Source organism: Achroia grisella, unplaced genomic scaffold, assembly GCF_030625045.1.
Source record: "Achroia grisella isolate CSIRO2021 unplaced genomic scaffold, CSIRO_AGI_Agris_v1 utg970, whole genome shotgun sequence".
Taxonomy (NCBI): domain Eukaryota; kingdom Metazoa; phylum Arthropoda; class Insecta; order Lepidoptera; family Pyralidae; genus Achroia; species Achroia grisella.
The window spans coordinates 635471-660006 of NW_026713076.1; the positions used below are offsets into that span (position 1 = coordinate 635471).

At 35.1% G+C, this 24536-nt stretch overlaps 1 protein-coding gene across 1 annotated transcript in view; it reads right to left on the minus strand.

Moving 5' to 3' along the window:
* The window catches only part of LOC131854111 (mucin-5AC), a 109426-nt gene that overhangs the window by 50132 nt on the left and 34758 nt on the right, over window positions 1–24536 (minus strand). The window contains exon 2 of the mRNA XM_059205237.1: window positions 2926–2996. Coding sequence (XP_059061220.1) covers window positions 2926–2996 — 71 coding nt within the window. The remainder of the gene's footprint in view (window positions 1–2925; window positions 2997–24536) is intronic.

Genomic DNA, 24536 nt, shown 5'->3' on the forward strand with positions numbered 1-24536 from the left:
TTAAAAGCCGAAAACGAAGAATCACAATATCCGTACACTTGTTGACTGATACTACTAAACTTATTACAAAAAATTCCATACAGGTTTTATCCGTGTTAAGACCCGGTTGAAAATATACAATTAAAACTAGTTTTCGAAACAGGTGCTCGGGTTTCAGCCAGCTACATACCATAAGGCGACACAGCGCGGCTGCTCGGCCCGTACATCGCATTAAGAGGAGTGTCTTATCGGCAGATCACTGTCAACACAGCATCCGCAGCTTGCAATGTGGGAAGTTATGGCACAGTGCACCGACCGACAGCCGGCCGTGTACCCGGCACGGTCACCTACTTTGTCTCAAGATTACCATATTCAAATCATCTTTACATGTAATGCAACTGTAACTAGGTTTTTGCCTGTTTGTTTGTTCGTGTTGGCTGGAGATATAACTATGGAAGTTTTATGAAGTCAAAATCTATACTCCATCTATACATATAAATAAAATTGGTGTGTCTGTTTGTAGTAGTAAGTAGTTTAAAAGGTCTAAGCGAACATACAACGGAAGTGACTTTATTTTATCATTACATCTTTCTTCTTCTTTCAGCATATATTTGTCCACTGCTGGACGTATGCCTCTTGCATAATTTTCTACTTCAGTCTGTCTGTGTCTTGACTTGTCCAGGTCGGTCCTGCTGTCTTCCTGATATCATCAGACCATCTGGCAGTTGTTCTGCCTATCGTTACATAGTATAATATAAAGTCCGTCCCGGACAGACAGCGACAGCGACTTTATTACTTTTAAATATAGGATCAGATTAAAGAAAGTTTCGACAAATGAACTGCACCAAATGAGAGAAATGATTGCTTTGACCGACATTTTTAGATTTCGATTCAATTTTCAATCATATAAATGTCAGCCATAAATATAAATTGACTTACGATTGTGGCACAGTCCGAATTTGAACTCACGACCTTTCAGTATTAGACGGGGTGGCAACACACTGGGTCATGACGCAATCTTAATCTACACCACAGAACATTATAAAGCTGAAAAGTTTGTTTGTTTGAACGCACTAATCTCAGGAACTACTGGTTCGAATTGAAAAATTCTTTTTATGTTGGATAGTCCATTTATCGAGGAAGACTTTAAGCTATATAACATTACGCTATGACCAATAGGAGCGGAACTGCGATGAAAAATATTGTAAAAGGTGGAGAAAAGAAAGACAGACGTAGTTGCTCGGGTCAACTAGTAATTTATATCTCTGACATAAACGTGAAGTGAGCTGTGATTTAGAATAGGTTATATTTAAATTTTTTTTATTGTCTCATCTCTAGTTGGTAACTCCAATAATAGTACTGATATAACACTTTTTTACTGTTTCTTTATATACCACTAGCTACTCGCCCCGGCTTCGCACGGGTGTACATGTATTATATATATAAACCATCCTCTTGAATCTATAAAAAAACGCCTCAAAATCCGTTGCGTAGCTTTAAAGATTTAAGCATACATAGGGACGGACAGACAGCGACAGCGACTCTGTTTTACACTATGTAATGAAGTGTTTATTATTCTCTAGATGATTATTACAATGACGGCCGTAATATTCCAAATGCGCTTGACTTTTTGTTTTCAGAAGCCACTAATTTTAAAGTTGGTATAAATGGAGTGATTAATTAAAACAAACATACTAAAATTATATTTATATATATAATTATGCGATGGTGATTCACCAATCAAAACATTTGCCTGGCGAAGGTCAAATTATGATCATTATGTCTCCTACATTAAATATTTATAACGTGTTCTCATACATGTCATTTTATTCAAAATACCAACGAGTCTGTTTTATAACATTTTTGAGGCCACAGTATAATAATAATAATAATACGAAACAGTCGCCATTTTGGAGAGTCACTCAGACATGTGCTTTCGGGTTGTTCAGCTCTTGCCAACACTGAGTACTTGCACAGACACAACCAGGTAGACAAATTACTCTATCAAGAGCTAGTAGGACCTGAAGTAGGGCCTCGTGAATGAGAGGTTGCCGTACTAAGTACGAGCCCCAGCCGGTCCTCGAAAGCGACAGCGTCAGGCTCTACTTGGACCGATCCGTCATCACGGATAGGAGCGTTCTTGTGAACAAACCTGATATCGCGGTGATGGATCGGGCACTCTCGAGGGTGTTTTGGTGGACATCACCATACCCCATGACGAGAACCTCGTGAAAGCCGAAACTGAGAAAAAGAGAAAATATCTCGACCTGGCTCACGAGGTGACCGAAATGTGGGGGGTGATGTCCACCGAAATCATTCCAATCGTTATGTCGGTGAACGGTCTTATCCCAACCAGTCTGGAACAACATCTTAGACGGTTGGGATTCCGGGCGGTTCTCTCCCGGGAAAGATGCAGAAAGCGGTGCTGTTAGATTCTGCTCGCATTGTACGCCGGTTTCACTCTGAACCCCGGCCGACTGTGCTTCTGCCGGGGGTATGTTGCCATCTCCTCTCCTTAAGAGGGGTGATGAGAATTTTTGGAAAAAAATATAATAATAATAATACGAAACAGTTGCCATCTTGCAGAGTCACTTAGACATGTGCTTTCGGGTTGTTCAGCTCTTGCCAACACTGAGTACTTGCACAGACACAACTAAGTAGCCAAATTACTCCATCAAGAGCTAGCTCTGACTCGAATGAGAAATTTTATATATCGCATATAAAATTTCATAAAAATCGGTAGCCGTTTTTAATAACATTGTATTTTATATATAAGATATCTAATAATATTTATAAAACAATACATATATTAAACACAGTATGTTGTATCCCATTCTTGAAATAACTTTGGCTTCAGCTTCTTCTCGATAAAAAAAAATCTCAGTCATACGACACTGTCTTTAGCCAATATCTTCAAATGAAGTTCAAGCGAGTTGTAAGACTTACCTGCTGTACACACAGCGAAGAAACTGCAGGCTAGCAGCGCCAGCTCCGGCGACAGGATGCCGCCTCGCCACCTGCAGCAATAAAGCACATGTCTAAAACATACTGTTGTATATCATAACGCATATCTAACACAATTGTGAAATGAACTACCTGCCGAGGTTTTCCCACGAGACTACAGCATGGGGTTTTTCAAGAAGGGTATATTAAGGTTTCTTAAGGGACGGCAACGCGCACGTGACACCCTTGGTGTTTCGGGCGTTCATAGGTTACAGTAACCATTTACCATCAGATGGGCCGTATGCTTGATTGCCACCATCGTAATATAAAAAAAACACAGTAACGTAATTCATAAATTGAAAATTTTGAAATTTGACTTTAATACCACAGGTATAAAGTGGACTTTCCAAAATTGTAATTTTTGAGTTAAGCCAGTATTATAATAAGTGTGCGGTAAGCTCAAGGACGATTTGGGGTTCCGGAATCCGTGGAAGGACTTGTGGAGCAGCTGGAGTAGCCTCCAGCCGCTCCACAAGTCCTTCATCAAGTCAATCAAGCAACTACTACTATAAAAGCGAAAGTAACTCTGTCTGTCTGTCTTTCGTGTTTATAATATTAATATGATCATTACATAGTATAAAACAAAGTCACTTTCGCTGTCTGTCCGTTCCAATATATGCTTAAATCTTTAAAACTACGCAACGGAATTTAAAACGGGTTTTTTAATAGATATAGCGATTCTAGAAGAAGGTTTATATGTATAGTACATGTATACCCGTGCGAAGCCGGGGCGAGTAGCTAGTATTATATACACCTTAAGGACTAACATATATAGAAAATAATGATATGCTTTAAAAACCTATAAATTATAGAATTAGAACAGCCGACAAAAAGGTCTCGAAAGATTGATCACTCACTTGTCCACTCAACATATCTAATCCACATCTGATATCTAAAACCCAGGGCGCATAGGATGACCAACCCTAAAGTAAAAAAACTAGGATTATAAGTTAGAAATATTAGGACCAATACCTACGTAGCATTGGGTTAACCGAACCTAAGTTAAAAAAACTAGGATCTGAAGTTGGACATATCAGGATATATCATTTTAATTTTAAACGCAGTATTAGAATTGTAATAGTTAAATTTATGTTGTGATATATATATAAATAGATGAATAGCATAGAATAGAATAGAATAAGATAGGACAGGACAGGACAGGATAGGACAGGACAAGACAGGACAGGACAAGATAGAATAGAATAGAATAGAATATCATTTATTCAAATAAACTTAATTCTAATAATGAAATAAATTAATAATTAATGAAATTCATTACATGAATATAAATTCAATCAAATGATATTCGAGCAATTAAAATAATCCTATTCATTCATTCATTCATTTCAGATCGGACAGTATGTTATGTTATTAAAACTACATAATATTTTCTTTATATTAAAAACAGCTGTGCCCTCGGTTATACCCTCATGAAATTTATAGCCTATATGTTATTCTAATGTATAGGCTATATTACTGTAAAGTTTAATCAAAATCTGTTCAGTAGTTTTTGCGTGAAAGAGTAACAAACATCCATCCATAGTAAAACCGTTTTAAATTATTTATTAATATAATAGTAATTATTCTTCTTGTGATGAATCTGCATTCCGAATAAGCGGTAGAATAAAAAAACTTGACTATTCAAAAGTGCTTATATGAAGTTTATTTGAATAAAGATTATTTCTATTTCTAAAAAAATATCCAGGACCCTTCTTAAATTCTATTCAGAACGTTCCAGGATATTACTAAAACTAGTCCTGGGAAAACAGGACGGATGGCAACTGTAACGTAGCCTGATATGACAAATCAATCAATACACTTGTAAGTGCTCCTTCAACGGGCACAAGAACATAAATCAACTTGTGATTGACGCCCACCGCCCCAGATGTCTACATCCCTACATATAGTATAAATGTAACGCTGTCTGTACATAGATCTATGAGAAAAAAAGTATATTAGTGGATTTAATAAAAAGTAGTTATTATAATAATAATTATTATTATTATTAATAATATAATCCATTACCCCATCAAATAGAGATATATAATATACTAGCTGTCCCGGCAAACGTTGTTTTGCCATATAAATTAATAACGCTATAAAAAATAGGGGTTGATGATAGAAGAGTGAAAATTTAGGATTGTATGTATTTTTGTATGTTGTACAATAAAAAAATAGAAACTAAAAATTATTTCTAAAAAATAAAAGAAAAATTTACAAACAATCTACTCATGAATACATGTTAATAGGGGGATGAAAAATAGATGTTGGCCGATTCTCAGACCTACTCAATAAATGATAACTAAACATAGAATAAATTAAAAACATGAGAATCGGTCAAATTATTAAATAAAATCAATATTTTGAACGAAAACTGTGACACGAGAATTTTATATATATCTATATATAAAGAAATAAAATTAAAAACTGTTAAATGCGTATATGATCTATTTATTTAATATTTCCGTAATGTTCATCTCTAATAATTAGAGGGTGGATTTTCCTAGGGAATATCTTTTGGGGAGGGGGATGGTTACATTTTTAAAACTTTTTGATTAAATTTTATATAAAAAATATTAAATCTATTATATATATAGTATAATATTTCAGTGACACAGTATAATATGTATAATATAATATAATATATATAAGATGTATAATATAATATATATACCGTTCAATGTGATTTGACATTTCAAACTGGAAAATGACCACTCTAAAGATTACAAAGTAAAGTGTATTTTCCAAGATTTTAAACTATCATTTATTCCAATATATAAAAAACTTCTATTAAAAAACTTCCCTTGTATCAAATGTCGCAGGACACAGAATTAAAATAAATCTAAATGTATATAAAAAAAAGGGAAAAGTGTCAGAACGATCCGCTGTGAAAAAAAAGTAAATTAAATTGTAACGCCATTGGTTTCTAATAACTAAATACAATAAACATTTCATATATATATATAATAAAAAAACTTTTTTTAATCAAAACAAATTGTTTTGTTATCAGTTTGTCTGTTAGTCTGTCTGACTACCACCTCCTTGCATTAACTAGTCATATAACACAAACACATTGGAATATCACTCCTTCTGTATATCAAACGCCAACCTAACCACATGTGATTTAACCAATATTGGTGAGGCTTTTTGGATGACCGGCCGAGGAGTTATATTCGGCAGTTATTTTTTAAAATAAAAAATTTATTTCATTACTTTAGCATTAGCTATCTGCGAGTGAAGGTGCCATCAAAATCATCCACCCATTTCAGTGATTTTACAAACATACAGACAAAAGTAGCCCATTTTTTTTAATTTCCTTTTGATGACCATATTTTCATATGCATTTAGTGAACAGCTTATAATTTAACGTCGAGATTTCAATATATACCTTTATTTGCCATAAAATTATTCGTGTTAAGACCCGGTTAATAATCATTTATTCCAATAGATAAAAAAAGTAAAAAAATTGTACAAAGTCGCAGGACACAGCTAGTCATTGAACAAATCGTTTCAATAAGGGAACCGTGTCAGAACGATCCGCTGTGATTTGACATTCGAGGGTGGATGACCGGCCGAGGAGCGGCAGTCATTTTTCAATCGTGTCGTTTGAACGACCCAAATAGGATAATACGCGATGTCTTTGTGCCGACAAAGCTTCCGTGTGAAAGTAACATCGGCATACGTTACACTGCAATCATAACTGCCTATTTATATCATCACTAGCTCTTACCCGCGGCTTCGCTGTGTGTGTATTCGCCGGCACTTTTTATACATATATATCTAAATATATATAACTCAAAGGTGCCTATTTGAGCCTAAATAAATTAGTGCTGGTTGGTAGTTTGTATTCACACGTTTCGTTTTTTTTTTATAACACAGGGGACAAACGAGCATGCGGCTCACCTGATGGTAAGTGATTACCGCCGCCCATGAGCACCCGCTACACCAGGGGAATTGCAAGTACGTTGTCGGCCTTTTAAAAAGGAATAAGCTCTTTTCTTGAAGGTTTCAATATCGTATCGGTTCGGAAATACCATTGCTGGAAGGTGATTCCACAATGTGGTTGTGCGAGGCAAAACTAAGACTTACAAGGATTGTTTTAAAGAGCAACACATAAGTTTCTTGCTTATTCTTCTTGTGATAAGACAGTTTTCCAAATAAGTGGTAGATTTAAAAAAAAATTGTTGACTATTCAAAAGTGCTTAAATTATGTATATTTGAATAAATGATTTTCTATTCTATTTTATTCTATTCTATACATAGTATAAAACAAAGTCGCTGTCGCTGTCTGTCCCTATGTATTCATAAATCTTTAAAACTACGCAACGGATTTTGATACGGTCTTTTTTAATAGATAGAGTGATTCAAGAGGAAGGTTTATATGTATAATACATGTACACCCGTGCGTAGCCGGGGTGGGTAGCTAGACTATTACTGTAGAAGAGCAATGTCACACTTTAACCCGTTTTATTAATATGCAGTATAGTAAATTCTTTGTTACTATAACAAATTAAGTCTTAATTGATAAACAATCGGAGCTGGGTCATTGGAATATACGCAAAAGTAATTTAACAATAACATAACCGACTAATGGTCGGCCGTTAACTTCACACAACCGGTTCCAGCTGAATAAACATGTATGTTATTAATTCACGAATACATTCTAAACAATGGTAGAGAGATAATTTAGGACAAATTGATTACTGTCGCCCGATAAAAGTTGGGTAAACAGTGTGGCGAGTACAATGTTCATTGTATTGTGCTAATAGCTGTGCCCGCGGATTCACTCACGTGAAATTCATAGCCTTCATTTATAGCCCCGGGGTCGATCCTCGCACGGCACAAATTTTTGTATTTTTTTTTTATCTCAGGACAATTCACACAGCGCCATCTAGACCCACGTTAAGTTACCTAAAGCTTGTGTTATGGGTACTAGATAACTGATACAAATACATAGATATATTAAATTATACATGGACAATTAACACACTCATGAATACAAATGTTTGTCTAGATCGAACCCGCGACCATCGGACGTAAAGCGTAACGTACGGACGGACAAGTGTATTCATGAGTATGATTGTATCAGTCTTGTGTTATGTGTGTATTTACGAAAATATGCATTTGATAATCTGATACAAATACATGGATGGCGCTGTGTGATATATATGATTAATAACGTGTAACAAAATTTTTAAAAATAATAATAAAAATTAATGTATAAAATTGGAGTGTCTGTTTGTAAAATTGAAATAACCGTTACCACATGCATATATTCATATGCATAAATATGGTACATACACCAAAATAACATTATTTACGATTTTTGTCTGTCTGTATGTCTGTGTCTGTCAGTCTGTCGGTCTGTTTGGTCCGGCTAATCTCAGAAATGCCTGGACCGATTTTGACGGGACTTTTTTTTGGCGGGTAACTGATGTAATAAGGAGTAACTTAGACTACTTTTATTTTAGAACAAAACCAGATAAAGGTAGAACAAAAACAGACTAATCAAAACGTATATATATACATATATAGGTATGTATATATTTCACTACATATTACTTCTATATCTTCCGCATATATTTAATAGCAACGTAAATTAATTATATATTATTTGAATCCTTATAACCTCTTTTCCATACAATTATTCATAATTTAAGAGCTGCGCTCTTATTGATGCGGCTCTTGCCATTTTCCACGATCTTCCGTCAACCTCTTTAATTATTGATAGGACACGACTCCAACTTCTTCCTTCATCTCTTGTCAGTTCTTCTCATCTCGAAATCATTCCGAACTGACGGTAGATTTGACATATCATAAGAGTCTGTAATAGACATGAATAAAAAGATATTTTTTTTTTTTACTAATTGGCAATCAAGCACACGGCCCATTGATGAATGGTTCGTAGCCTATGGACGCCAGAAGATACGTGCGCGTTACTTCTTTATACCCTTCTTGAAAAACTCCATGCTGTAATCTGCTTGATATACTTCTTTATACTTCGCCGTGGTCTTTCCCTTCCCTTCTTTCCTTCTATTTCTTTCTTATACTCTTATTCAAAAGCGTAACACGCAATTTTCTTGCTCATTCTTCTTGCACTGAGTCTGCGTTCTGAATGAGTGGTAGAATAAAAAATATGACTATTCAAAAGTGCTTCTATTAAGTTTATTTGAATAAAGATTATTTCTATTTCAATATAAATATGAATTATTGAATTCTCTGATATATTTTCATCGCATACAGAGAGGGCACGTGTGTTTGAGAGTCTGTTAATGGAATTCTGTCGCCGGCTAATTGAGTGCCGGACCGGCGTGTGACAGCCGGAATTGTTGCCATTCCATTCGAGCCAAACACTGCTATTGTCAGGACAAAATATAAACTCCAATATACATTTCCGGTAGTCTCGGATTCAAATATACAGATCGAAATGTGGGAATATAGTTTGCTTTTACAACAACCGCGGGGTTGACGTTTTGACAATGTTTCTAATTTTTGACACAGCAGACGTGAAGGTAAATTAAAAGTATATAGTTATTTATATATATATAAATAACTAACTACACATACACACTACACAAACACACAACTATCCAAAAAATACATATATATATTCTATATAATAATATGAATAAAATTGGAGTGTCTGTTTGTAATACTGAAATAACCGTCTTTTACTACATGCATATGAATATAAATACGGTACTTACACCATTGTAACATTTTTTACAATTTTTGTCTGTCTGTCTGTTTGTTCCGGCTAATCTCTGTAATGGCTGAACCGATTTTGACGGGACTTTTATTGGCAGGTAGCTGATGTAATAAGGAGTAACTTAGGCTACTTTTATTTTAGAAAAATTAAGTTAAATTCCACGCGGACGAAGTAGGTAGGTACAGCTAGTTATACAAATATAATGTATATATGTATTTTAGGTTCTTAGCGCTATAAGACTTTTCAAAGAAATAACGAAAAGGTTAGTCGACATCACAGAAGACCGAAGAGCTGGCAGCTACCTCGGACAAAGAATTAGTCTAGCTATTCAAAGAGGGAACACTGCCAGTATCTTCGGAACGTTGCCTAAAGGGACCCCTTTTAATAATATATTTTAGTTATTGTATTATATTTTTTAGACATTTTAATTTTAGGTTGTAGTTGTATAATTAAGTTATGTAAATGATATAATTAGTTAATTTATTTAAACATAAATTAGGCATTATTACTTTTAGGTTCTTATTTAAAACATTGTATTGCATGAATCATAGTTCAGACGTAAGACCTACTGTTTACCATTCTAGCTGCTCTTAGAACAACTTGCATATTGTATTTACATAACACTCTCTGACTGCATGATGCCGAAATGTCGTAACGGTGAGTTGTGAGTTGGCCTGTTACTGATTTGATTCTGTAGTAATATCATCTAATATCTCAGGACTATTCACACAGCGCCATCTAGACCCTAGTTACGCTAGCTAAAGCTTGTGTTATGGGTACTAGATAACTGATACAAATACATAGATATAATAAATAACCCTGGACAATTCACACAGCGCCATCTAGACCCAAGTTAAGCTAGCTGAAGCTTGTGTGATGGGTACCAGATAACTGATACATATACATAGATATAATAAATAATCTCAGGACAATTCACACAGCGTCATCTAGACCCTAGTTAAGCTAGCTAAAGCTTGTGTTATGGGTACTAGATAACTGATACATATACATAGATATATTAAATAACCCTGGACAATTAACACAGCGCCATCTAGACACAAGTTAAGCTAGCTAAAACTTGTGTTATAGGTACAAGACAAGTGATATAAATATTTAGTTACTTTTTTTCATAAATATATACACATAGAAAATATCCAGACCGACACAAACAAACATACTCATAAATACAAATGTTTGCGCCGTGCGAGGAAACGAACCCGCGACCATCGGAAGTAAAGCGGTGTGCTAAACCGCAAGTGATATAAATATTTAGTTACTTTTTTTCGTAAATACATACACATAGAAAATATACCACCGACATACTCATAAATACAAATGTTTCGTCAAATAAACTTAATATAAGCACTTTTGAATAGGCAAGTTTTTTTATTCTACCGCTCATTCGGAATGCAGATTCGTCACAATAAGTAATAACCAGTACTGCAAATTGCTAATAATCCAACCAGCGGTGTGCAGCGAACATTGACCCAATAATAAGTCAAAGGAATTCCTTTTTTACGAGTCCAAAATCCAATTTGGGGGTACCGGTGTTGGCGCCACCGGTAGCCTCGAGAATGCGGTGCCAATTAGCTTTTTTTGATCCCCCAATTGAGTACAGATTAGAAATGCGGTTTGCTTGCGGTTTGCTTTTTATTCATCTGTGCCATACACTGGCGCCTCTCCTAGTTTATTCACCTTGTCTGGTTACAAGAATATGGACTATAGTTAAGACTTAAATTTATAATAAATAAACATACATAAGAATTGACTTTTTTTGTGGTTGATAATGGAATGCACCCGCCTCGCTAACGGTTTACGCTGGCGGGGCACCAGTGGAAGATGATAAGATGATCATGAGGTCAGGTCAGTTAGCCCATCGTGACAAATTCACTAAGAATTTATCACGATGGTTTCCAGGGGTACCGCGTGGAGGTCAACCTGACATGGTATATTGCTAGCAATGATATTATCAATCCACATTACTAATCAACTTTCCCCCCAAAATTGGCCTTTGGTCATCACTTATACAAATATGAAGAAGTTTAAACGTAGACTAGGCTGTACGGTCTAAGGTTCTTTGCCTGTTCCATCGTTAAAAAGGAGATGGACGAATATGGGAAAAAAATCACCTTGTCTGGTTCTAGTACTATCTAAATGAACTTACAATTGCATATACAACGCTGGTTTTACTGCAACCAGCCCAATATTAATTTATTCTCAATTTGACCACAGACTTTAACAATAGACAAAAGAGTATATTTGCGTGTCTGTGTCATACGTGGTAGTGAGTGTAATGATTTTTTTTATTTTAATGATTAAACGTATTTATTTCACATAATCTATACATATAAATAAAATTGGAGTGTCTGTTTGTAATATTGAAATAACCGTTTTTTACTACATGCATATGATAAATACAGTACATATATATAACATTTTTTACGATATTTGTCTATCAGTCTGTTTGTTTCGACTAATCTTTGAAATGGCTGGATCGATTTTCACGGGACTTTTATTGGCAGGTAGCAGATGTAATATGAAGTAACATAGGCTCTTTTTATTTTAGAAAAATAAAGTTAAATTCTACGCGGATATATTGTTATGTTTTAAGTGCAATAAAGTGTCATAAACAAACTGAATAATCATCTTAAAAGGTTCCTAGAATACAATAATAGCCATGAACAGACTGTTCATGATTGCTTTGACTCATTTTTATTTAAACGTTTATTTGAATAAAGAATTTTCTCCCCTCCGATCGATCCCCCATCCAATTCAAACGGGGATCGATATTACGACGGCCTGAACCGAGGTTCGAACCCCAAGTTGTGCCCTCAGACTAAAGTCGTATCCGTCAGGCGGGAGTAGGCCTTCAGCCGCTCTATTAGTCCTTCCGCGGGTTTGGAGTGCCATCTGCACTCGTCCCGTATCGTCTGGTGAAGCTATAAAGGCCAACTGCGGTCAACAGTATTAGAGTAGTCCGAAAAAAAAATATATTCTATTCTTTTCTATGTACAGCGCTCTCCTTCCGACAATTCGCACTAACATATTAAAAATATCGCTTCGTTTGTTTGTTCTCTGCAAGGTCATTTCCAAAATCTGGACCCAAATATCTCTATTTGGGCCATGTGATGACAGGAGCGGTGGTGAGAGTAAACACACACAGTAGGGTGTAACTTGTATATTAACTGTTACATCTTGAATTACTCTCGCTTACACTAATTACATAAACTATATATATGAGGTACTGCGTGACCTACGTGTCGTTATACAAAACGTACACTCGCACAATCTTTTATTGAACGTGCTGATTTGCATCACTATACCACACCTCCCCTGAAAAGTAGGGTGTCTATGGTGAGGGTGTCCCCTCCCTCTGAAAGTTGAACATTACAAGGACAATTTTATTATTTAAACATACAAAAAGACAAAAAAAACAGCACTAAGGATTAATTTAACTCAACAATTTCTCAAGGTATATCATACCTGAGTACAAAAAAAAAATACAAACTTTTATAATTACATTGTTTTGTTAATACATATTTGTCATCATCAAAGATCAGATCTTGTTTTGTACTAAACAAGTAGTAACCAAAAATTGAAATTAGGCCTTTACTATATAACAATATTAAGAAATTTTATGCTTCACATTATTGGCCAATGTGACAATGCTCACTTCATTATCTGTACTTATTGACTTATTATATTATCTATACATTTTACAGCATACCAAATGTCTGTGTTTGCTTGAGACAAGTTCCTCATATAGGTTCTATGTAGACGTGTGTATCAATATTTGAGGGTAAATTGCGAACCGGCTGTGTATTTAAGACTAGCTGTACACGCGAATATATCCGCGTGTACAGCTAGTCTTCATACATAGGGACAGACAGTAAGCCTAGTTATATAATAAATCAAACTCTATGATAAAATAGAGAATAAGAAATCGGTGATTTGGAATAAGTTCTTTATTTTGCTAGTTAATGTTTTAAGTGCAATAAAGTGTCATAAACAAACTGAATAATATAATCGTAAAAGGTTCCTAGAATACAATAAAGGCCATGAACCAACTGTTCATGATTGCTTTGACTCATTTTTATTGAAACAGACGGAGTTGACATACATCTATATATATATAACTCAAAGGTGACTGACATAGTGATCTATCAACGCACAGCTCAAACCACTGGACGGATCGGGCTGAAATTTGGCATGCAGGTAGATGTTATGACGTAGGCATCCGATAAGAAAGGATTTTGATTAACTCTACCCCCAAGGGGATAAAATAGGGGATGAAAGTTTGTATGAAACTTTGTCAATTTTAAACCGATCGGGCTGAGACTTTGCATGCATAAATCTACTATGACGCAGGCATCCCCTAAGAATGGATTTTGATAAATTCCCGCCTTAAGGGTATAAAATAGGGGATGAAAGTTTGTATAAATCTTCTTAGATTTTGTAGATCCTAATATTTTACACATGCTAAACAAAAGTATAGCCGCAAAAAGTACATCTAATTAATAATAATATTTACTAGTACGCGAGCGAAGCCGCGAGCAAAAGCTAGTTTAAATATATAAAGACAGGCAGAGCATAATACGATTAAATGAACTGGAATAATCCAATAGCAAACCACGTGTTCTGACCACAGAGTAAATATATTCTATTCTGTGACCGGGGTTACCAACTGGATTCATAAAAAAAGGTACGAGGTTTATTACTCTTTGGTAAGTGTCGACCCGTGACAAGGAATTCTGGAAATATCGCAATATCATATGCTGGTGGTCACTCTATTCTCCAAAATTAGAATTTAATAATAAAAATGATTCTGTATTATTGTAAACATACAACATTCATTTGAAAAGAATACGAGCTGAGTTCCTTGTCAGTTCTCATCTTGAAATCATTCCGAAATGACGGTAGATTTGACATATCATAAGAGTCTGTAATAGACCTACATGAATAAAGATATTTTCAATTTGAATCGGATATATCACATATATGCAAATAAATAAAATTGTGTCTGTTTGTAATTTCAAATGCACAGCGTTTTACTAAATACATATTAAAGTATATACGATACTTACATTAAAAACTATTTTTTTAAACTGTTTGTTTTTTTTAATCTCTGAAACGGTTAATCGATTTTTACAGGACTTCCACTCGCCGATAACCAATCATTAACTGAATATTTTATTACTTGTTTTAATACAACTAGCTACTTGCCCCGGTTTTGCACGGGTGTCCATGTATTATACATATAAACCTTCCTCTTGAATCACTCTATCTATTAAAAAAACCGCTTCAAAATCCGTTGCGTAGTTGTAAAGATTTAAGCATACATAGGGACGGACAGACAGCGACAGCGACTTTGTTTTATACTGTGTTATGATACTGTATGCGTTGCTAAATTGAAAAACTACTTTCTTCACAAACCGTCAATTTATTATTATATACTTTAAGAAAGACGTCCTAGGTTCAAATTGAGTAAATTTACAAGTTTTTGACCTCCACGAATTGAGATTTTTAATATTGACAACCCTGATTCTGTATCTAGCATAAGATAAGCAAGGTTGAAGATTCACGAGTGATCATGGCGAACGCATTGTTTTGTGTTTAAATGACTCATCTCAGATATCAACTATTCAAATGGAGCTCGATTTAAACAAACCTGTTTATATATTATCAACTAGTGAATATCTGTCAATAGCTTAATCTATGCAATAATAATAATAACAATCCCAGGCGTTCATAGGCTACGGCAACCAAAATTCACACAGCGCCATCTAGACCCAAGTTAAGCTAGCTAAAGCTTGTGTTATGGGTACTGGATAACAGATTTGTTTAAATACATACATATTATACATAGAAAACACCCAGACCGATACAAACAATCATACCCATGAATACAAATCTTTGTGCCGTGCAAGGAATCGAACCCTCGGAAGTATGGCGGCGCGCTAAACCACTAGACCACCGAGGTCGTCAAACATATAAATAAAATTAGAGTGTCTATTTGTAGTATTGAAATAACCGTTTTTTACTACATGCATATGTATTTTATACTATGTAATGATGAAGATAGCAATCAACAGATCAAAATTAAAGGTATCTCAATCGAAAAAGATCGATATGCATCCCATACATGCCAATGATTACATACATACATAAAAATGCTACATAAATAATGTAGTTCATACAACACAATAGAAATAGAAATAATCTTTATTCAAATAAACTCATTACAAGCGCTTTTGAATAGTCATATTTTGATTCTACCACTCATTCGGAATGCAGACTCATCACAAGAAGAATGAGCAAGAAACTTGTGTGTTGCTCTTTTGAACAGATGTTTTTTTTATATAATAATTACAGTATACATAGAAATCGCTTCGCACTCATTATTATTAGAATAAAAAAGAATTTATTCAGTACATAAATCAATGAGTTAACATGGAACTGTCAAACTAGCCCTGAAAGCAACTACGGGCATCCATCAACGCGATCCGATCCACCGGCTCGGCAAATTGATCGAATGGATTCCTGCTAAGGAAAGAACGGTTGGCAATAGGGAATTTCTGTTATTTACTCACGATACAACATGATTGAGTGATCGGTAGTGACATCTGCGACAAAAGGATCATTTTGGTAGTCAGTCTGTTTACGAAGTTACTTCAATATGGGATTGATAAATTGATCAATTATTATTTATTAGCTGTACCCGGGACTTCGTCCGCGTGGAATTTAACTTTATTAAAATAAAAGTAGTCTAAGTTACTCCTTATTATATCAGCTACCTGCCAAAAAAAAGTCTCGCCATAATCGGTCCAGCCATTTCAGAGATTAGACGGAACAAACATACAGACAGACAAAAATGATAAAAAATGTTATTTTGGTGTATGTACCGTATTTATATTCATATGCATGTGATAAAAAACTGCTATTACAATATTACAAAAAGACACTCCAGTTCTATTTATATGTATAGATAATTGTATTTCTAACAGAAAATTATAACCATCCTCTAAAATACATTTCACGTGGTCCTAAACACCGTTGCAGTTAATTTCTGGTTAATTTATTATGATGGGGAGCCCATCACATGTACATATATCATCATTATGTATTATGATTAACTGCTGTTATTGGTGAGTACAGTTAACAATGCCCGCATAACCAACCCGTCCTACACTATACTATAATCGCGAATTCGCGACAAGTGGGTCATTGACAAGTGCTCGCGCCGCTGGGCAATGATGCCAGTTTAGGGGTCTTCTCCCCAAAATCAAGGAGAATTTAGTTCTTTCTTCATTGATTCCTCAAGGCTGAGGATCGTGGCCAACAGGAATGAGTCTTCCAAACAATTTAGTTACACTATCGGAAAATTTTGGGTCAACAAATAATTAGAATATTTGTGGAGGTAGAGAGAATTGAAATTTCTGGTTACGTAGGCTTCTTGGCACATTAATGTGTAACTAAAAAATAAGTAACTAAAACATACAAAATTCGCGGAACACGTGACCTTAAAAAAGATTATGTGAGTCGCAAATCCACCGAAGTACCATAAATAACCCAATTCAACAATTACCACAGCGCCATCTAGTCCCGCGGTAAGCAAAGTACAATAAATAAATAAAGAAATAACCCAATTTAACAATTAACACAGCGCCATCTAGTCCCACGGTAAACAGAGCTTATGTTATGGGTACTAGACAACTGACATAAATGCTTATATAATTTTTTTACATAGAAAACATCCATACCTATACAAACAATATGATATTCATGAATAATGTTTGCACCGTGCGAGGAATCGAACGAGCAACCATCGAAGGTATCTAGCGGAAACAACAAGTACAACTGTTGGGAAATAATAACTTTATATATGAACACTTTCTTTATTGAGGAATTTTTGGCACGATTTAGGGGAAAGTAAGACATTTATCTGGCAACACTGCCTGACTGGCTAGGCCTGCGCGCGCGCACTTGCACAACAAGCGTTATCCTGCGCCGGAGCCGTTACTGTGACTACATTGTTGCTTCTTGAAGAATTAACTGCACAAGTCACGATTACTCCCAATATTACCCCCAAAATGCTGATAAAATGCTGTGCGAAGTTTTTTGAAACTGTTTTTTAATTTAGAACAAAGAAAACTGTTGCGAGGTCGACTAAATTAACGTATAAATATTTTAAATGAAATGATGAAAATATATATTATATTTTAGGCAGCAAAATGTAATATTAAAATCGAATATTCTTTCTATAATGGGATAGTGATCAAGTTGGCCCATCTGGTGATAAGGGGCAATAGAAATAGAGATAGTTTTTTTTCGTTCTATAACTAGATAGTGATCAAGTTGGCCCATCTGGTGATAAGGGGCAATATAAATAGAGATAGTTTTTTTTCGTTCTATAACTAGATAGTGAACAAGTTGGCCCATCTGGTGATAAGGGGCAATATAAATAGAGATAGTTTTTTTTCGTTCTATAACTAGATAGTGAACAAGTTGGCCCATCTGGTGATAAGGGGCAATAGAAATAGAGATAGTTTTTTTTCGTTCTATAACTAGATAGTGAATAAGTTGGCCCATCTGGTGATAAGGGGCAATATAAATAGAGATAGTTTTTTTTCGTTCTATAACTAGATAGTGAACAAGTTGGCCCATCTGGTGATAAGGGGCAATAGAAATAGAGATAGTTTTTTTTCGTTCTATAACTGTATAGTGAACAAGTTGGCCCATCTGGTGATAAGGGGCAATATAAATAGAGATAGTTTTTTTTCGTTCTATAACTAGATAGTGAACAAGTTGGCCCATCTGGTGATAAGGGGCAATAGAAATAGAGATAGTTTTTTTCGTTCTATAACTGTATAGTGAACAAGTTGGCCCATCTGGTGATAAGGGGCAATAGAAATAGAGATAGTTTTTTTTCGTTCTATAACTAGATAGTGAACAAGTTGGCCCATCTGGTGATAAGGGGCAATAGAAATAGAGATAGTTTTTTTTCGTTCTATAACTAGATAGTGAACAAGTTGGCCCATCTGGTGATAAGGGGCAATATAAATAGAGATAGTTTTATTTCGTTCTATAACTAGATAGTGAACAAGTTGGCCCATCTGGTGATAAGGGGCAATAGAAACAGAGATAGTTTTTTTTCGTTCTATAACTAGATAGTGAACAAGTTGGCCTATCTGGTGATAAGGGGCAATAGAAATAGAGATAGTTTTTTTGTTAAATATGCAATTAAGATAATAAGCACACTTCAACAAAAAAATTAAACTAGCGACCGTCCCGGCTTCGGGCTTACGGATATGTTACAAATCTTTGAACCTCTCGGTTTTTTCTATACTATAACATGCATGTATTATACATATAAACCTTCCTCTTGAATCACTCTATCTATTTGTGTAAACTGCTTTAAAATCTGTGTAATTTATACATACTCAGACTAATAGTTACAAATAGTCATATACACTAAGGAAAGGGAATTGTTAATAATGTGGACTAATGAACTCATTGCTAGCAGTGTACCCTGCAGGTTGACCTCCACGCGGTTCCCCCTGGAAACTATCGTGATAAATTCTTAGTGGATTTGTCATGATGGGCTAACTGACCTGACCTCATGCTCATCTTATCATCCTCCACTGAAGCCCCGCCAGCGTAAACCGTTAGCGTAGTCAGGCGCACTATTTCATTATCATAAAAAAAATGTCAGATACATTGAAGTGTTATTATTACCAGTATTGCACAAGAATCAAACCTGCAACTATAGAAACGTAAGATATCATTAACTGCTGCACTGTCAAGGTCATCATACATAACTCATACGATATACTCGTAACAACTTGTTCATATTATGTGGATTTTACAATATATTATTCAAGAACAAAAACTATAGCAACTATTTTCCCAGACGACCCTAAGTGCAACGCTCGGCCATTATCTCGGCCCGGGCCGGCCCTCGCCGGGTTATGTACTTGTACGTAAGTGACATTTCAAATAGGGTTGCCAATATTCTGGAACTTAAATATTTTTTTTAAACAATATTATTTAACAGTAACATAACGAGAAAAAGCTGTGAAAATAAAACAAAATAATAACAATAACTTAGTGAAAAATGTAACAAATTTAATGAACTATATTAACATAGATCTTGGTATTTAAAAGGGTTTGTCATTTGTACGGCGTGTATTGTAGGAAAGTATAACATTGCAATAATAAGGAAGTGAATTGATCAATAGTTCGCTGTAACTAGTAAAATTGCTAACAATTATTCTCAAATTTACCTAAGATGTAACATTATAAATCTGCCGATTCTGCCAAACTGAAGAGGAAACGCCGCTTCACATCCTATGTGGTTGTAGCCCACTCATGCATAAACGAAATATCTCCTTTGGAAAGTTTGCACTTTCCCGAGGAGATAAAAACCATCGCTTCTGAGAATATCCTTCAATTCTTGTCCCTGACGGGTCTAGGTAGCGAACTTTGAAAAAGGGCGAGCATAATAGATCTATGTAGGTCGCAGTGCTACAGGTGCTACAAACATCTGACAATAGCCCAAACAACCCAATAAAAAAAACATTATACATCATTTTAAATACTTAACTCCTAGTGCAAATACAGCTACATCTAGCCTAAGTACTATCAGAACTAAACAATATTAAAATACTTTTTAAAGAATACACAAAGAGACCCAGTCTATTACTAACAATAACACACTGTAAAGAAAAGACAATTATATTGCTTTTCTTTCATTAACATTTCATTAACCAATGAAACTACCAGTTGAAAAAAAAAAAATCCTTTGCAATTTATAGTCCAATCTTGAGAAAGGATACACATCACGCTAGAACTGCTAGGAGCTGCGCAAAATAAAAAAGATTGCGATGTTTTTAGAATAGCTACATATACGTTGCGTCACATACTTGTTCTTTGTCTATAAAAAAATAACATTATAATCCAAAAAAATAAAAAAAATTGTAATAGATAGTCCGATAGTGAGAAAGGTTACATATACCTCACTGGGACTTCTAGGAACAGAACAGAAACTTAGAAATTCAATAAACATTGCCATGCCCAATTTACACTCAGCCCGAGTGGGCAGGGAAGTGAGCAGCGCGAGAGTGTAAACACGAGTGGAAACACTTCCCATGCCATTGGCGCTGCCACTCGCGCTGCCCGGCGCTCCCTCGATTGTCGGGTTTTCGTGCGTGAGTCAAAGGACTGGCAGCGCGAGTGGCTGCGTGTTTTTACATTCAGCCCTCTCGCTCAGTTGTCGCCCGGCAATATTTCCGGCAGAGCGAGTGGCAGGGGAAGCGGCTGAATGTAAACGTAGCATCAGAATACCTACATATCAGTCGGTTCAGATGCTTGTTCTTTGTCTATAAAAAAATGACATTATATAAAAAAAAAAAAATGACATTACATTTTTTTTTTTTGTTTTATAAAACTATATATTACGACCCAAAATTGTATAAAAATAAACCATAAGATGGCGTCCTTGTAACAAGGAAAGAGAATCGTCTTCACAAAACATGATAACACTTTTCCATGCAATTTGTTGTTATAAAATAATAAAATCATTATTGAAACTGTTGTGACTGGATAATAAAAAATGTCTTTATATTCTAACCACAGATAATATAATATTACATAATTCTAACCTAGCTGTTGCCACGACTTCGTCCTCATGGAATTTAACTTTATTTTTCCAAAATTAAAGTAAACTAAGTTACTCATTACGTCATCTACCTGCCAAAAACAGTCCCGACAAAATCGGTCCAACCATTTCAGAGATTAGCCGGAACAAACAGATAGGCAAACATAAATGGTAAATAATGTTATTTTGGTGTATTGTATTTATATTTATATGCATGTATAAAAAACGGTTATTTCAATATTACAAACAGACACTCCAATTTTTTACATGTATAGATTTGAATTTAAAATATATATTTGTGTTATTCTATTTATTTTATAATCCATATACAAATTTAAGTATTTCTACTAATTTTCTTCTATCTTAGACGGCCTCATTGGTCTATCGGTCCAGAACTGTCTGTCGGTCTGTTTGTTCCGGCTAATCTCTGAAATGGGCCGATTTTGACGGGATTTTTATTGGCAGGTAGCTGATGTAATAAGGAGTAACATAGGCTACTTTTATTTTAGACAAATAAAGTTAAATTCCACACGGACAAAGTCGCGAACAGTATAGCATAAAAACTACAACAGAAACGCAAGTCTATTGTGACTTTTCAATATGGCCGCAGCCCTACGTGTATAACTAGTTTGACTCGATAGTCGACGGAAAAAATGGCGCAAAGAAGTGCATGCGATCATCGTGCCGTCTAGACTTGGGATGACTCAAGCTTTATACCTACATAGGTATTTGTTGTGTAATGCATAAGGTTCAAAATTGAAGCTCATGTAATACCTCGTTTTTTTATATACGTACACATTTCAACGATCCACAATCCTCATACTGTTACATTATTGTTTTATATTTATATATTATATATTAAACTAACAGTACACGCGACTACGTCCGCGTGGAATTTAACTTTATTTTTCTAAAATAATAGTAACCTAAGTTACTCCTTATTACATCAGCTACCTGCCAATAAAAGTCCCGTCAAAATCCATCCAGCTATTTCAGAGATGAGTAGAAATAAACAGACAGACAGACAGACAGACAAAAATTGTAAAAAATGTGTATGCACGACGCACCTTCTTAGACTTCTTTATTATCTGGGTCTGTCTTTTCTATGTACATATAATATGTATTTATTTAAAAAAAAATATCTATGTATATGTATCAGTTATCTAGTACCCATAACACAATGTTTAGCAAGCTTAACTTGGGTCTAGATGGCGCTGTGTGAATTGTCCTGAGATTATTATTATTTTTTTTTTAAACATAAGAAAAATTCTCATATCCCCTCTTAAGGAGAGGAGATGGCAACTTACCCCCGGCAGAAGCACAGTCGGCCGGGGTTCAGGGCCCCAGGGAGAGAAACCGGCGTACAATGCGGGCAGAATCTAAGAGCACTATGTTCGCATTACAAGTATCTGCAGATTCTGCCAAACTAAGAGGAAACGCCGCTTCACATCCTATGTGGTTGTAGCCCACTCATGCATAAACGAAATATCTCCTTTGGAAAGTTTACACTCTTTCCCGAGGAGATAAAAACGATCGCTCCTGGGAATATCCTTCAATTCTTGTCCCTGACGGGTCTAGGTAGCGAACTCTGAAAAGGGCGAGCACAATAGGTCTATGTAGGTCGCAGTGCTACAGGTGCTACACATCTGACAATAGCCCAAACAACCCAATAAAAAAAATAAAAAAATGTTCGCATTAGTTTTACTCTACACCGTCACCCGGCCGTCTTCGCAAGAACATGTCATAATTGAAGTATCCTTATAGATACTTACGTCAGTTCAAACATGAATGCATTAAGTTTGCCGGAAATATACACAATTCCCACACATTGTTTGTTTTTCACGTGAACGCCACATCACAGCTCAGTATCTAATAATAGTTTTAAACTATACCAAGATATTCTTATACTTTTTTTTTCTTGGGGAAATCCGTCTTGGAGACCCGCCCCCTCCAGGGGTAACGAGCGGGTACTGCCGGACTCCTACCGGGTAAAACCCCAAGGTGTACCTCTACTGCTTATTGCCGGAGGTCCGGGTGTGCCGAGCATGCTTCCGCAGCTCCGACGGTGGGGACCCATCTCAGTAGACGGGTACTCGTCTTCAGATTATCTATGTACTATTTAACCTATAAATCTTACGGCAAAGTAATTGTATATATATGTTTAATAGAAATAGAAATAGAAATAATCTTTATTCAAATAAACTCATTACAAGCACTTTTGAATAGTCATATTTTGATTCTACCACTCATTCGGAATGCAGATTCATCACAAGAACAATGAGCAAGAAACTTGTGTGTTGCTCTTTTTAATAGATGTTTTTTTTATATAAATAATTACAGTGTAACAAGTAAGAGGCATGCGACAATCAACATAGAAATCGCTACGCACTCGTTATTAGTGTAATCAGATAATATTGTCAGTGCTATGTATTTAAAATTTTTCTACAAAAACATTATTATCGTTAACGAATTCTTCAATTTTATAGTAAGCTTTTTTGCAAAGGAAGTGTCTTATTTGACATTTAAATCTTTTTTCTGGCAGATTTATAACAGACTCTGGTATTTTATTGTAAAACCTTACGCAATTGCCATAAAACGAATTACTAACTTTAGCCAAACGACATTTAGGTAAAATCAGTTTGTTATTGTTACGTAAGCTTTTATTAGTGCAATCACCAACTCTTTTGAAACTGTCTATATTCTTCCTGGCATACATGATATTTTCATAAATATATTGAGAAGCAACGTTTTAAGTAATGTTTATATTTATTAATGTTATTTTATTCTATTTTGTTCTTTCTACTATATGTAATTGGTTTGTATTTATTAGTTGTAATTTGGTTTTAATTATTATCATTAATATTTTAAATAGTGCCCTCTCTCTGAAAACTGAAAGTTAAACTCTGAAAGTGAAAACCAGCTGTATGTTCACCTAGGACATACATTAAAGCTGAGTGGAGCCATTTAGTGCATTTTTGGATGTAAAAAATTATTATTTTATGTTTATTTTTAATTACGGTAAATTAAGTTTAATTATATGTACATTATATTTGCTCTTTTTTTTCGTTTGTTGTTTATATTGTATTTTTTACATTGCACTGAATAAAATATTTTTCTTTCTTTCTTTCTTTCAGGAGAAGTAGCGCGGATTCACGCGCGCACCTTCTCAAGGCTGCGATGTCGACGGGG